The sequence below is a fragment of the Babesia bigemina genome, scaffold Bbigscaff_65523, assembly GCF_000981445.1.
Source record: "Babesia bigemina genome assembly Bbig001, scaffold Bbigscaff_65523".
In the NCBI taxonomy this organism is placed as follows: domain Eukaryota; phylum Apicomplexa; class Aconoidasida; order Piroplasmida; family Babesiidae; genus Babesia; species Babesia bigemina.
Window position 1 is genome coordinate 1 of NW_012237133.1, and position 13,863 is coordinate 13,863.

General features: G+C 46.2%; 3 protein-coding genes across 4 annotated transcripts; all 3 read right to left on the reverse strand.

Moving 5' to 3' along the window:
* Window positions 1-314: 314 nt before the first annotated feature.
* BBBOND_0002410 (hypothetical protein, conserved) lies at window positions 315-728 on the reverse strand (the record flags this gene model as incomplete). The annotated part of the gene is made up of 1 exon (XM_012915081.1): window positions 315-728. The coding sequence occupies one exon, from the start codon at window positions 726-728 to the stop codon at window positions 315-317; it is 414 nt and encodes a 137-aa protein (XP_012770535.1).
* A 137-nt stretch (window positions 729-865) lies between these two features.
* Window positions 866-5,296, reverse strand: BBBOND_0002420 (hypothetical protein, conserved; the record flags this gene model as incomplete). Its single annotated transcript, XM_012915082.1, has 1 exon — window positions 866-5,296. One exon carries the CDS (start codon window positions 5,294-5,296, stop codon window positions 866-868), a length of 4,431 nt encoding a protein of 1,476 aa, XP_012770536.1.
* A 2,200-nt stretch (window positions 5,297-7,496) lies between these two features.
* Window positions 7,497-13,593, reverse strand: BBBOND_0002430 (hypothetical protein, conserved; the record flags this gene model as incomplete). 2 transcript variants are annotated; one of them, XM_012915083.1, is made up of 2 exons in its annotated part: window positions 7,497-13,503; window positions 13,565-13,593. In XM_012915083.1, 2 exons carry the CDS (start codon window positions 13,591-13,593, stop codon window positions 7,497-7,499), a joined length of 6,036 nt encoding a protein of 2,011 aa, XP_012770537.1. The 2 variants fall into 2 exon arrangements, with proteins under 2 accessions (XP_012770537.1, XP_012770538.1); XM_012915084.1 differs by lacking the exon at window positions 13,565-13,593 and having other exon boundaries at window positions 7,497-12,986.
* Window positions 13,594-13,863: the final 270 nt, after the last annotated feature.

The window sequence follows — 13,863 nt, forward strand, 5'->3', positions numbered from 1 at the left end:
TGGCATTGGTCAGCACGTTGGTCAGCACGTTGGTCAGCACTTTGGGCAGCATCTTGGTCAGCACGTTGGTCAACACGTTGGTCAGCACTTTGGTCAGCACTTTGGTTATGGCATTGGTCAGCACTTTGGTCATGGCATTGGTCAACACGTTGGTCAGGTGCTTGGTCACCACTGTCATCGCTGCCGTGCCCATGTCATCGCTGCCGTGTCCATGTCATCGCTGCCGTAACCATGTCATCGCTGCCGTGACCATGTCATCGCTGCCGTAACCATGTCATCGCTGCCGTAACCATGTCATCGCTGCCGTAACCATGTCATCGCTGCCGTGCCCATGTCATCGCTGCCGTGCCCATCAACTTGGTCACCACCTTGGTCAGCACATTGGTCACCACTCTGGTCATGGCATTGGTCACCACTTTGGTCGTGGCATTGGTCAGGTGGTTGGTCAGCACATTGGTCACCACTTTGGTCATGGCATTGGTCACCACATTGGGCAGCACTTTGGGCAGCATTTTGGTCATGGCATTGGTCAGCACGTTGGTCAGCACGTTGGTCATGGCATTGGTCAGCACGTTGGTCAACACGTTGGTCAGCACTTTGGTCAGCACTTTGGTCAGCACATTGGTCAGCACGTTGGTCATGGCATTGGTCAGCACTTTGGTCAGCACATTGGTCAGCACGTTGGTCATGGCATTGGTCAGCACTTTGGTCAACACTTTGGGCAGCATCTTGGTCAGCACTTTAGTTAACTATTACACAATCACATACAACGATCAATGAGTAAATCAACACATTAAAGAACAATTCATAAGTTAGGTGAGTAGGTGATGCTAGGTGAGTGTAGATAGTAAACACGTGAGTAGGATTAAGGTTGCAGATAAAACACTCTGTTAAGCTTGTTAACACGTGCGGCGGCGAGTAGTGATTGAGCAGCGATACGGTGAGATGAGGGACTATGTAGATGCGATTTGATGTGGAGCAGGTCTAGGCGGATGACCATGACGTGGATGAGGTACAACAAAGAGAGGAGCCAGAGGGCCAATACTGTGAATGAGAATTTCTCTCTAATATCCCACAAGAATTGGTCGATTTGTTTGCGTAATTCAATAAGCACCGAACCTTCAGCAAGCATCTTCTTCAACGCTTCGCAGAAATCTCTGCACGTCCTTTTAGACCCTTCATTATTACCAGAGCCATTCAGTCCCCATGGGTGTCCGAAGGTAAAACCGTATCTGTACAGGGTAGGGTGAGTGTCACGGCAGTTAACTATGGATTTGCAGTAAGTCGAATGGTTGTGGGTAGGGGATAGACTCGTAGGCTTCCCTGTTGAATCAGTGTATTTGACTTGGCAGTTTTCAACACAGCTCTTCACATGACATTTACTTCCGGCTGGACCACATTTCTTGCAACAGTCGTCATATAATTTCTTAAGCAGATCGCAGAATGTCTCCGTGATGTACACGATCCACGACAAATGGTTGGCCTTATGTTCGGCAGAGTAATACCTAGTAATGTCCTGTGTCATTGACTTGACATAGAGACCACATGGCGCAACTGAGCCAGACTCGCAATTTGCGATGCTGCATAAATTACCTTTCGAATGTTCATCGCCGTGTTTACTGCTGCTAACCAACGAGGTCGGATCGAGATGTCCATATTGTTCTCCGAAGTACGCATCGTTGACAGCCTGCTTAAATGCGGCTTGTGTATGCGGATTCGATTTTCCGAAGTTTCCATAGAAATCAGCTGCCCATCCTCCGAGGTAACCATAGTAAAACGCAAAGATGTCTCCCAGCGTCTGCGGAGGTTTCTGCAAAAGACACGTCAGCTGAGCGCAAAGCTTCGTTAGTGGCGCAGATTCACTGCCGCAAAAGTCATGAAGCACCTTCTTGAGATACGCTCCCGTCTGCCTGTGAGAGGCCGTGACACTGATGTCAGCGAAGCCCATGGGCGTTCTGCAAGGGATACCTCTATGGTTGGAGAGCGTACATGTCAGCTTACAACCTGGCTTGGTGAAGGAGTGTGGCAAAAAGCCAGGGAGACCATCCTCTAAAAAGGACTGAAGCGGCGATTTTATACCGCACTGAGCAATTTGGCTACAGTTTTGGTTACACTTTTGCTTGTGTATTTGGTTGCCCTTTTGGTTAGGACATTGCATAGCATTACACTTCCAGTCGGACCCGCCTACTTGGTTTCCGTACCAACAGTCACGCCAACTGACGGAGGGTTCCTCGTTGCTGCATTGGCCGTAGAGGAAGAAAAGTTGCTGGTAGAGCCGATTCAGCACGTCGCACAGCATATCGAAGCAAGCACCGGGGGCGGTGGGATATGAGAAACCGTCGGGGTTAGTGTTGAAGTCAACGGCATAAATGCCGTCCGCGTGGCCGTGGCCGAGAATGGAAGTGAGCACATCTTCAGCAGCAACGCAAACCTTTTGAATGGTAGATGTCAGAGTTGACGCTGCGATGGCTTGGGGGTAAGCTGGCAAGGTGTCAGGGTCCTTAAGCAGAACAGGTAGGCCGTCTGGGTTACCTTCACCGGAATCTTCATCAGGCTTCTCAAACAGGTCACCAATGTCGCTGACTGATACTTTCGAAAACACGCGGTTGTGAGACAGTCCAGTCAACCATACGAGCATTTGATAGACAGACGATGGTGATTTTGGTCTCTCGATGTGGCGGAGGTGGCAAGCAGTGTAATACTGATGAAGGTGCCTGAATAGGCAATTCAGTATTCCAACCACACCAAATGGCGATTTTGTGGCGGCTGTCGTCACTTTTTCATCATGTTCATTTCCTTCCTCTTTACACTTCTTGAGGTGTTCATTGTCGGAGCCTCTTGGCTTATCAAGAAACTTGAAGATGTGGAAACCGATCATTCCAGGTTTGTCCTGTAACTCACCAGTCTGCTTGTCTTTTTCAGAATTCACTTCGTAACCTCGGCGAGCAAGGAAATAGCCAATTGACGTGTCTTTGTATATTTTGTCCTGTCTCCATGTGCTACCCGAATATTTTTTCAAAGGGTTCAAGTCGTCACATAATGTGGTAAGTGACGTAAGAAACACCTTAGAGAGTTTAGTTCCATATGCCGTTATTTTGTCTTCTTTCACCATCTCACCCACTTCGACTCCCGAGTACCTGCTGACGTACTGCTTCGCGAGCTCCCCGTGGAACGCCCGGACGCCGGCCTTGACGACGTTGAGCAGCGGGGAGGCCTCGGCGAATTTTGCGGGGGTGAGGGTGTCGAGTTGCGCGTGGAGGTCGGCGAGCTTGGTGGAGACGGTGGCGGAGAAGTGGCGGTGTTCGTGCATTGTGGACAGGAGGGCGGAGAGGGCGGCGATGAGGGGGGTGAGACGGTCACGGTAGGAACTGACGTCTCGTTGCCAGGTAACTTCTTCTAGGAATTTAGCAAAAAATGAAGCCAATTTATCGGCGAAAATATTCATTTCGGTGTCTGACGGATATACCCTGCGTTCTTCAAACGTCTGCTTCAACTTGCCCATCAGGCCCTTGATGCCCGTATCCATGTCGTCGACAATATTGCTCTTGATGGAGGAGAGCTGATTGGACACTGATGTGTAGACAGCACGCAACTCTGCTTTTTTTTGCTCGGCAAACATTTTCTGGACGTGCTCTTCCAAGTCGTTGAAGGCTTTATTTGTTGTCGCTTGAAGATCACTTCTGAGCAAGGACATAGTAACGTTGGCGGTACTTTGAGCATCTTGTAAAGATGTTTGTAGCTGTGATATTGCAGCATCTAAGACTGCATTGGCAGCGTTCACAGGCTCCTCTATTGCCTTAATTTGATATTGAAGCACATCAAGCTCACCTTTTAGCTTATCCATCAGTGTATCAGCACCCTGTCGAGATTCTTCGACGACGCCGGGCACTTCTTTCAGAGCCTCAAGTTGTACATTTACCGAAGAAGCGGCTTGATCAAGCGCCGTTTTGGCGCCATCAAATAGAACCATTATGGATGTCACGTCTATCTGAGCTTCACCGTCACCTTTCATTTTAAATTGATCAGCTGCCTTTTCAACAGCCTTATCTGCCGCATCTTTTATCCTCTGTGTAACATCACCGTGGAATTTGGTGACGGCGCTATCTAGTATCCCGACATCCACGGCACCAATAGCATCAATAAGTTCAGTGACAAGATGAGCGATGGAGCCCTTCTTGATGTCGGTGACTGACTTAGATCCCGGACCGTAAATGGACTCTCTCAATTTGCCGTACTGATTCGCAAATATATCAATTGTCTCCTTGCACGACTCTGTATATTGACGCTGCAAACTGTCAGACTTGGCTGTGATTGCTGCTGTCGTATTCCTAAGTGTTTCCATGTCGTTTTTAAGCTGGGTCAACGCATCGTTAACAAGCGGGTTACGATCATCACTGTATACTGTGTCGGCAAGTGCAGTAATGTCATTTTTCAGCTTTTGTAAATCCCCTTGAACGTTTACTTGCAGCTCTCGGATGCCATTGGTGACCATTTCGAATTGCTTCAGAAGCTCAGTCGTGTTACCGGAATCTTTCTTTACGAAACGTTCAATTTCATTCCGCAGAGCAGTGAATCTTTTGGATATCTGATTCTTATAATTCGTATCGAAACCGTTTTGGGAATCACCAATCAGTTCGACAATGTGTTGATTGGCTGCCGACACAGCACTGTTGATTGACTGAATTTGACTGTTTTTTATTTTTTTAAAATTCTCAATATTTGCTGCGATCTTATCAAACTTTACATTGAGAGTGCTTTGCACGGTTTGTGTTTTAGCAGATATACGTTTAGTGAGGGTTTGCGGAATGCTGGTTAACTTATTGTACAGCGTCTCTACAGAATTTGTCACGGATCGGTCAATAACGGATGACCAAAAATTTTGTGCCACCTGTTTTATCAAGTCTAGTTTAGGTGCCAATTTAATTTCTAAATTTTCGTCAACATTATGTAGAGCTTTTTCAGCTTCTATAATTTTTTCAACGTAGAGACTGGAAAAGCCTTGCCAATTATGCAACTGTTCTGTAACAATGATTGCACTCATATCAATTGACATGTGATTATTGACTAAGCGTAGTAAATGTTCTAGAGGTGTAATCACACTTTGATGTTTTTCATTCACCTCTTTCAACCACCTCGCAACACCTTGACTGACAAGGGGCATATGGGTGTTGAATTTCTCTCTACCATTATATAGCGCTTGTTTAATTTTATTAAGTGTTTTAGGTAATTCAGTATTGTATTTCTTAAGATTTTCGTTGTTATTTACTTCACTAATTATTTCAAACAAAAATCCCATCACCCCGTCACACAGCCTGTCAAGGTCAGAGTAGACGATGCCCTGGCCATCGTAGCCTTTGGAAGAAGGGTGGAAGCCTAGGAATTTTTCGAGGCCGTCACAAAGATTGTTTAGAAGGTTTTTACAATTGTCATTTTCAGTCAATCCTTCAAGACTCTTTTTAAGATTTTCAACCTGTTTCAACTTGGAGTCAATGTCCTGCAAGGCTTTCTTAGTAGCAGCGTCAGTAAGAGAATGGTCAGTATCAACAAGTTATTATGATGGTTCAAGAAGGTCATAGCGTTAATAAGACGAAGTAATTCGAGAGATTTGGAGTTAGGCTGAACATGATGGGACTTGGCAGTGGCAAGAGGTGGAAGAAGGGAAGTGAAGGGTGACAAGGCACAAGTTATTGCTATGGTTTATAGAGGTCATAGCGGTATTAAGGCGAGGGAATTCGAGCGATGTGGAGTGGGTTAAGGGGCGATGTAGGGTGGGTTAAGGGGCGGTGTAGAGTGGATGAAGGAGCGATGTAGAGTAGGTTAAAGGGCGATGTAGAGTGGGTAAGGGAGCGATGTAGAGTGGGTTAAAGGGCGATGTAGAGTGGGTTAGGGAGCGATGTAGAGTGGATAAAGGGGCGATGAAGGGTGGTTAAAGGAGCGATGTAGAGTGGGTTAAGGGGCGATGTAGAGTGGGTTAGGGAGCGATGTAGAGTGGGTTAAGGGGCGATGTAGAGTGGACAGAGGAGCGATGTAGAGTGGATTATGGGCGATGTAGAGTGGTTAAAGGAGCGATGTAGAGTGGGTTAAGGGGCGATGCAGAGTGGGTTAAGGGGCGATGTAGAGAGGGTAAAGGGGCGATGAGGAGTGGGTAAAGGAGCGATGAGGAGTGGGTTAGGGAGCGATGTAGGGTGGATTAGGGAGCGATGTAGAGTGGATTAAGGGGCGATGTAGAGTAGGTTAAGGGGCGATGTGGAGTGGATAAGGAGCGATGTAGAGTGGGTTAGGGAGCGATGTAGAGTGGATAAAGGGGCGATGTGGAGTGGGTTAAGGGGCGATGTAGAGTGGATAAAGGGGCGATGTGGAGTGGGTTAAGGGGCGATGTGGAGTGGATAAGGGAGCGATGTAGAGTGGATAAGGGAGCGATGTGGAGTGGATAATAATCACCACTTTAGTCACCATGTCATCGCTGCCGTAACCATGTCATCGCTGCCGTAACCATGACATCGCTGCCGTGACCATGTCATCGCTGCGGTAACCATGTCATCGCTGCCGTGACCATGTCATCGCTGCCGTAACCATAACCATCTCACCGCTGCCGTAATCATGTCATCGCTGCCGTGACCTTGTCATCGCTGCCGTAACCATGACATCGCTGCCGTGACCATGTCATCGCTGCCGTAACCATGTCATCGCTGCCGTAACCATGTCATCGCTGCCGTGACCATCTCATCGCTGCCGTAACCATGTCATCGCTGCCGTGATCATGTCACCGCTGCCGTGACCATTTCATCGCTGCCGTGTTGATGTCATCGCTGCCGTAACCATGTCATCGCTGCCGTGACCATGTCATCGCTGCCGTGACCATGTCATCGCTGCCGTGACCATGTCATCGCTGCTGAGTCCATGTCATCGCTGCTGAGTCCATGTCACCGCTGCCGTGACCATGTTATCGCTGCCGTGACCATGTCATCGCTGCCGTGACCATTAACTGCCATCGCTGCCGTGACCATGTCATCGCTACCGTGCCCATGTCATCGCTCCCTTAACCATGTCATCGCTGCCGTAACCATGTCATCGCTGCCGTGACCATGTCATCGCTGCCGTGACCATTTCATCGCTGCCGTGACCATGTCATCGCTGCCGTGACCATGTCATCGCTGCCGTAACATGTCATCGCTGCAGTGACCATCAACTTGGTCACCACTTTGGTCAGCACCTTGGTCAACACGTTGGTCAGCACTTTGGTCAGCACATTGGTCAGCACTCTGGTCATGGCATTGGTCATCGCATTGGTCAGCACTTTGGTCAGCACTTTGGTCAACACCTTGGTCATGGCATTGGTCACCACTTTGGGCAGCATCTTGTTCAACACTTTAGTTAACTACTACACAATCCCATACAACGATTAATGAGTGATACAAAAGATTAAAGCACAATTCATTAGTTAGGTGAGTAGGTGATATGCTAGGTGAGTGTAGATAGTAAACACGTGAGTACGATTATGGTTGCAGGTAAAACACTTTGTTAAGCTTGTTAACACGTGCAGCGGCAAGTAGTGATTGCGCGGCTACGCGATGTGATGAGGGTGAGTGCAAATGCGATTTGATGTGAAGCAGGTCTAGGCGGACGACCATGATGTGGATGAGGTACAGGAGGGAGAGGAGCCAGAGGGCCACGTTGAGCCAGATGAAGGGGGCGCGGATATAGTATAGGAATTTATCGCACTCGGTCAACAAGTCTTTCATATACTGCGATGTAAGTACTCTTGTCAGGTGGTCGAAGAATGAAGAACACGTAGTGCCATTGATAATCAATTTTTCAGAGGAGGCGTAAGTGAAACCATACCTGTAGAACGTCGGAGATGTTCCTCTGCATCCGACTATTGAACGACATTGGCAGTAAGATTTTCTATTTTTATCATCGCTAAGTCCGTGCTGGCCACGCTTACATTGATCACCACGGGCACATCCACGGCACCCCCAGTCCTTACAAGATATGTTCTGGAAGTCTGTCAGTAAGCACTGCACATATTTCCACAACGTCCATGGTGAGTATATTGCCCATGAGAAATAAGTGCCAGCCTGTTTGCTGACTAAGTATGCGTAAGTATCGTCGCACAGGGATCGCAAGTATGGAGCACAATGATCCTGCGTTGTGCAAGATGTAGTCAGCGATGTAAACGGCAAGCTAGCTTCACTACCGTCAGAGCCAATATTACGATGCTCTCCCTTTATATTACCGTAGACATTGCATAGTGCACTAGTAAGGGTTGCCGGTTGCTCGTACAAGCCAATGGATTGGTCGGTGATTGCCTTGGTAAACGCATCCCGAATGAGATGTCTACCGCCATTATTCCAGTGTTTAACAAGCGATAACGTGAAACTTAGATGCTCGGGCAATGTGCTCGGCGCTTTGGGCGCTAGGGAGAGCAACGATGACAAATGCTCATGTTCAAAGAATTTAGTTAGAACGTCACATAAGTTCTTGCCGATCTTAGGGTCACCTGAGAAACCTCTGAATCCGAGCGGTGTTAGACACGGCATTCCTGTCTTACCAGTGGCGCAAGTAGAGCATGTGTACTTGCAGCCGATGGAGCTTAGCTGATGTGGCAGGTGCCCGGGTAAGCAATCGTATAGGTAAGACATTAATGGCGAATTTGATTGACAATTTACCTGGCACTTTGCTTGGCAATTTGGTTTACAGTTTGGTTGGCCTTTTGGTTGGTCTCTAGGTTTCTCGTTTGAGTGCTCATTGCATGGCCATTTGACCGTAGGGACATCCTTGCCGTAGGGGCAATCGCGCCAGCCGAAATTGCTAGCATTGTTGCTGCATTGCGTCAACAAATATTTAAGTGGCGGGAACAATCTGCGTAGGATGTCCAACAGCATATCAAGACATTCCTCACCGGTCGCGGGGTATCTGAAATTCAGTGCGTTGTTGCAGTAGTCGCTAGCATAGAGAGTGTGGGCGTTGCCGGTACCAATGATTTTTGTCAACAAAATATACGATTGAGAACAGAGGTGGTCGAGTACGGTGTCGAAATTTGCGTATGTAACTTTCTTCGGATAAGCATTCAGGTACGTGGCTGTTATGTCAAACACGGGTACATCATCCTCGCCGCCTAGTGCTTTAGCGGGGTTATCAAGTAAGCTACTTATTCCGTCACCTAACAACGTAATATGCGCATTGTTATAAGGCAGACCGCAAAACCATATTAGCATGTCATTAACGGAACACGGCTGCCGGGTTGCGGAGTGAGTAGCCATGTGGCACACCTGGTAATATATCTCTAGGTAATCATGCAGTTTGGTTACAGTACCGGCGAAGATATGACTGTTAATATTATTAAACAGTTTACCATCACGTTTGAGCAGTTCAATCACGTTGGTTCCCTTCATCGTGCTTTTGTCTTGCAGCTCACCGTTCTGGCGACTCTCATCAGACACAATAAAGCCACGAGTATTGAAGAAATTACCCAAATTTTTGGACCTGTTGATACGATCTCTATGCCAAGCGTGCGACAGATAATTGTCTCTTAAGTGGGCAAAATCGTGATATACTGTCATAAGTGCAGTGAGGCACACCTTAGCCGCCTTTCGACCGTCATCAGTCAGGTCATAGATCGCGTCAACTTTATTTCCGCCGGCTTCATGTTTAAGGTTTTTAATCAGCTCGCGAACCGTTCGACCGTCATAAGTATTAACGTATGCATAGCACAACTGTGAGCACAGCCCGTCCAACCCGGCACGTAAGCCATCAAGCAGCGCGCCGTTGAAAATGCCGTAGAACGAGGAAGGAGGGAAAGTGGTGAGTAGCTGTTTGAGTGCGGCAAGGTTGTCGGTAAATGTACGGTCGAAGTGGTTTGATTCGCGAAGCTTGGTGAGCAAGGTGTCCAACTTCCTTTGCAGCTTTTCAACATTATCACTGTTGGAGTTATGCTTGACATGCCCAGTAGGGGACAGTGGAGGGGTCATGGATTGCTGCAAGATGTAGTCGAAAAACGGATCGAGGTACCAACGGGAGTAGTTGCACGCCGCGTTGAAGTCATTTTGGCGAGGGATCTGAGCAACCATTTCATGGTTACCGTCCATGATTGACAGTAGGCACTTTATACCGGACGCTATGTCTTTGTCGATGATGTTTTGGATTTCAGATTTCTGACTGTCCACAATGCTTTTTAATTCTTCGAGCTCCCTCTTTTTACGGGATGCGTAGATTTCTTGCGCTGTTCGCTTGATATTATTTACCGCTCTTTTACATGCATCAGTGAGGTAGTCCTTAATAGTTGCAATGGTTTCGTCGGCCCGTGCCGCGATAACAGTGGAATGGAATTTCTCGGCTTCGACAAGGATGCCCGCCAAGTTGTGCTTATTAGGGTTTTTGGCAAAGTCGCCACCAAGTATCTTAAGAATGTCTTTGTGAATTTTCTGGAGGCCTGCAACTGATATAGTGGAATCGTTTTTGTCAGTTCTCGACTTGATCGTATATGCCGCGTCGTCTTTTATCTCTATCATCTGCTCTAAATCTCGCAGGCAGTGGCGGACACTATCGGTATTCTTCGGTTTGGACAATTCAGCAGGTGGAAGGATATTCACCGGGGTAGTGCCGTCTTGAACAAGATCTTTGACTGCGGTAATGAAAACGGAAAGTTGCGTGTTGAAAGTGGATAACAGTGTGTCGAAGCTGTTTTTGTAAAACTTATCATCATCGTTGCCGTCAACAATAGTTATTTTCCCCAAATGATCGATACCGTCTACCTGATTTTGAATTTTTTTGATGGCCTCAGGTAACTTGCCTTCGCCTGCAGCGCCGCTCATCTTGGCCATATTAGCAGCTGCTGGTTTGATGTACGTATTGTAATTTGTGAAGCTAGGAGCATTTCTCAGATCGACTTTAATTGAATCACCGAGACCAGCAAATCCGTTGAGATCTGGACCACCTTCGACATCTGGCAACTGTTTGTTAAGTTCTGCTGCAAGTGTGTTTGCAGTTTTAGCGTCGAACTCTTTTTCATATATTGCTGTTAGTTGTTTCTGAGTCAAGTCGAACTTTTTCATAGGTTCAGACGTAAATTTCACGCCGTTTTTATTCTGCGCTATATTATCCGTTAACACTCTCTCTATTTCACTAGTAACCTTGTCTGCATAATTTGCTTCCGTGCCAGGGGCATGACCACGATTCTTGTCGAGATTATGATCGAGTTTTTCAGCGACGCTAAGCGCACTGTCCAAATTGCCTGCAAGGCCGCCTCGGCTGCCTCCCCTGGTTACACCATTGGTGAGTGCAAATGATTGCAGTTCTTTAGCAACCTGATTGGCTTTAGACTGAAGGGAGGTAAGAGTGTAGCGGACAACCATGGGAATATTATGGTTGTCAGTAGGGATTTTTTCAAAGACACCTGCCATTTGACCAGAAGTGCTGTTGATTTCTCCCACGATAATATTCACAACGTGAGTAGGATGACTAATATCAGGCTCCTTGATCACACTCCCCAGTCTTTCGGTAAACTTCTCGCAGATGTGCTTGACGTATTCAACATACGCTTTCATATTTGCATTTGCAAGAGGAAAGCCTTTGTCAGATTTGAATAATTCGTTAGTAAGCTTCTGCTTTATGTTAGCTTTAATGATGTTTGCGATTTTGTCATTTAACGCCGTGTAATTTCCAGTACTACTGTCGCGATGCTTATATGAATTCATCAGTTTTCCATTAACATCAGTATTATCCTGTACGTATTTCTCGATCCTAGACTTCACCATTGCGTTCTCCGTCAACGTCTTCGTGATCCATTCCATCACTTTATCTGCAAACTTTTCCTCACCATTAAACCCATCAGCGTAACCCTTCACGAGCTTCTCTTTGACTCCTGACAGACCATCGCTGTCGTTGAGTTCTGCGTCACCCTTTATAATTTTTTTAATTTCAGCTTTAATGCCAACAATAATACTTTGAATATTGCCGTCTAATCCTTGCTTAATTTGACCTCTCAAATTCCACAACCCCTCCTTGACATTTTCCTCTAAGTCTTTTATCCCCGCTAAATTCAGCTGGAAAGCGTTAAATCTATTCTGTATCCCACTTTTCACTTTCCCCAACTCCCATTTCAGTTCTCCGTCCATTTTTTTAACAACGCCGAGCGCTTCTTCGACTGTTGTCTCAAGCTTTTTTTTGGCTTGTATTACAACATTATACAACTTATCAGCTTTATCTTTTAATTTTGTTGCCGCCTTTTCAACTTTTTCTTTCTCCCTTTTATCGGAAGTATTGTTGAGCAGTTTGACAATTTTTTCCACATTTCCAATGGCCTTTTTCAAGATCCAATAAGCATTATATATCCAGTCCTCCAATGTCTTTCTAGACTTCATCAATTCCGAATTAACACTCGTTAGTGGACCATGAATTTTCCCTTCAAAAGCATTATCTATATTCGTCGCCATCTCATTTACACGCGCCGCGACTTCACCTTCGAGCAGCGTTTTCAAATTGGCAAGTTCCTCCCGCGCCGTCGTGTTCAACACCTGCAAGTCATTATTTTCGGCTGATTTAGTAAAAGCATCAACGGCTTGATGAATTGAATTTAACGGCGGCGTTAACATCTTTTGTGCGTTTTTGTCTAACTGTTTTAACGCCTCTTTACTCTCATTGACATTGGCGGTCATTTTCGTTGCCATCAATCTGCACGCATCATGTTGTTGAAAAACATTATAGGAACTAATGCTATTAAATTCATTAATATTGTTGTCAATATTTTTGCTAAGTGTATCTAAGTGCTTAGTAACATTATTAGTTTTTTGAGTTAAGGTAGTATCATACCCCTCCAACCACGCCTTCACCGCGCCGACAGACTCCACAAGCCCTTCACGCCCGGAGCCAATATTAGTATTTAAGGTGTTAATAACTGTATTAATGTCTTTACTCTTATCTGTATCATAAGTTGTCACTTCATTTTCGTTTTTCACCGCACCAAGCACACCACTCAAAAATCCCATCACCCCGTCACACAGCCTGTCCAGGTCGGAGTACACAATCCCAGAGCCGTCGTAGCCTTTGGATTCTGGATTGAAGCCTAGGAAGGTTTCGAGGCCAGTGCAGAGATTTTCTAGAAGTTTTTTACATTCTTCTGAGTTATTTTTTTCAGTAAAAATGCTAAGCTGACTTTTAAGTTTTTCAAGTTGATTCTCACGCTCTTTAATGCCATCCAAGGCTTTTTTAGTAGCATCGTCATAAAGACGGGAGTGGGAAGATTGGCAGTCATCAATGAATTTCTGATAGTACTTTTCATCATTATTTGAGTTATTTTGGGAGGACTTCAAATTTTTAACTTCATCAACTTTCTTCTGAAAATACTGGCAAGTGGACTCATCTCCCTTATACTTAACAGGGCATTCAAGTTTATTTTTTTCGGCTTCAAGACTCTTTTTAGCCTTCTCAATAGCCTCCTCAATCAACTTTTTCAAAGCTTGAGACAACTGGTCAAGACCATCACCACCATCACCATTACCATACCTAACCTGGATCAACCAGTCGATGGAGTCAGTCAGAAGGGTAGTGAAGGGTGACAAGGCACAAGTTAGTATTGTGGTTTAAAGAGGTCATAGCGGTATTATGGCGAGGTATTTCTAGGGATGTAGAGTGGATAAGGGAGCGATGTAGAGTGGGTAAAGGGGCGATGTGGAGTGGATAAGGAGCGATGTAAGGTAGATTAGGGAGCGATGTAGAGTGGATAAAGGGGCGATGTGGAGTGGGTTAGGGAGCGATGTAGAGTGGATAAAGGGGCGATGTAGAGTGGATAAGGGGCGATGTAGAGTGGACAAAGGGGCGATGTAGAGTGGGTTAGGGAGCGATGTAGAGTGGATTAGGGAGCGA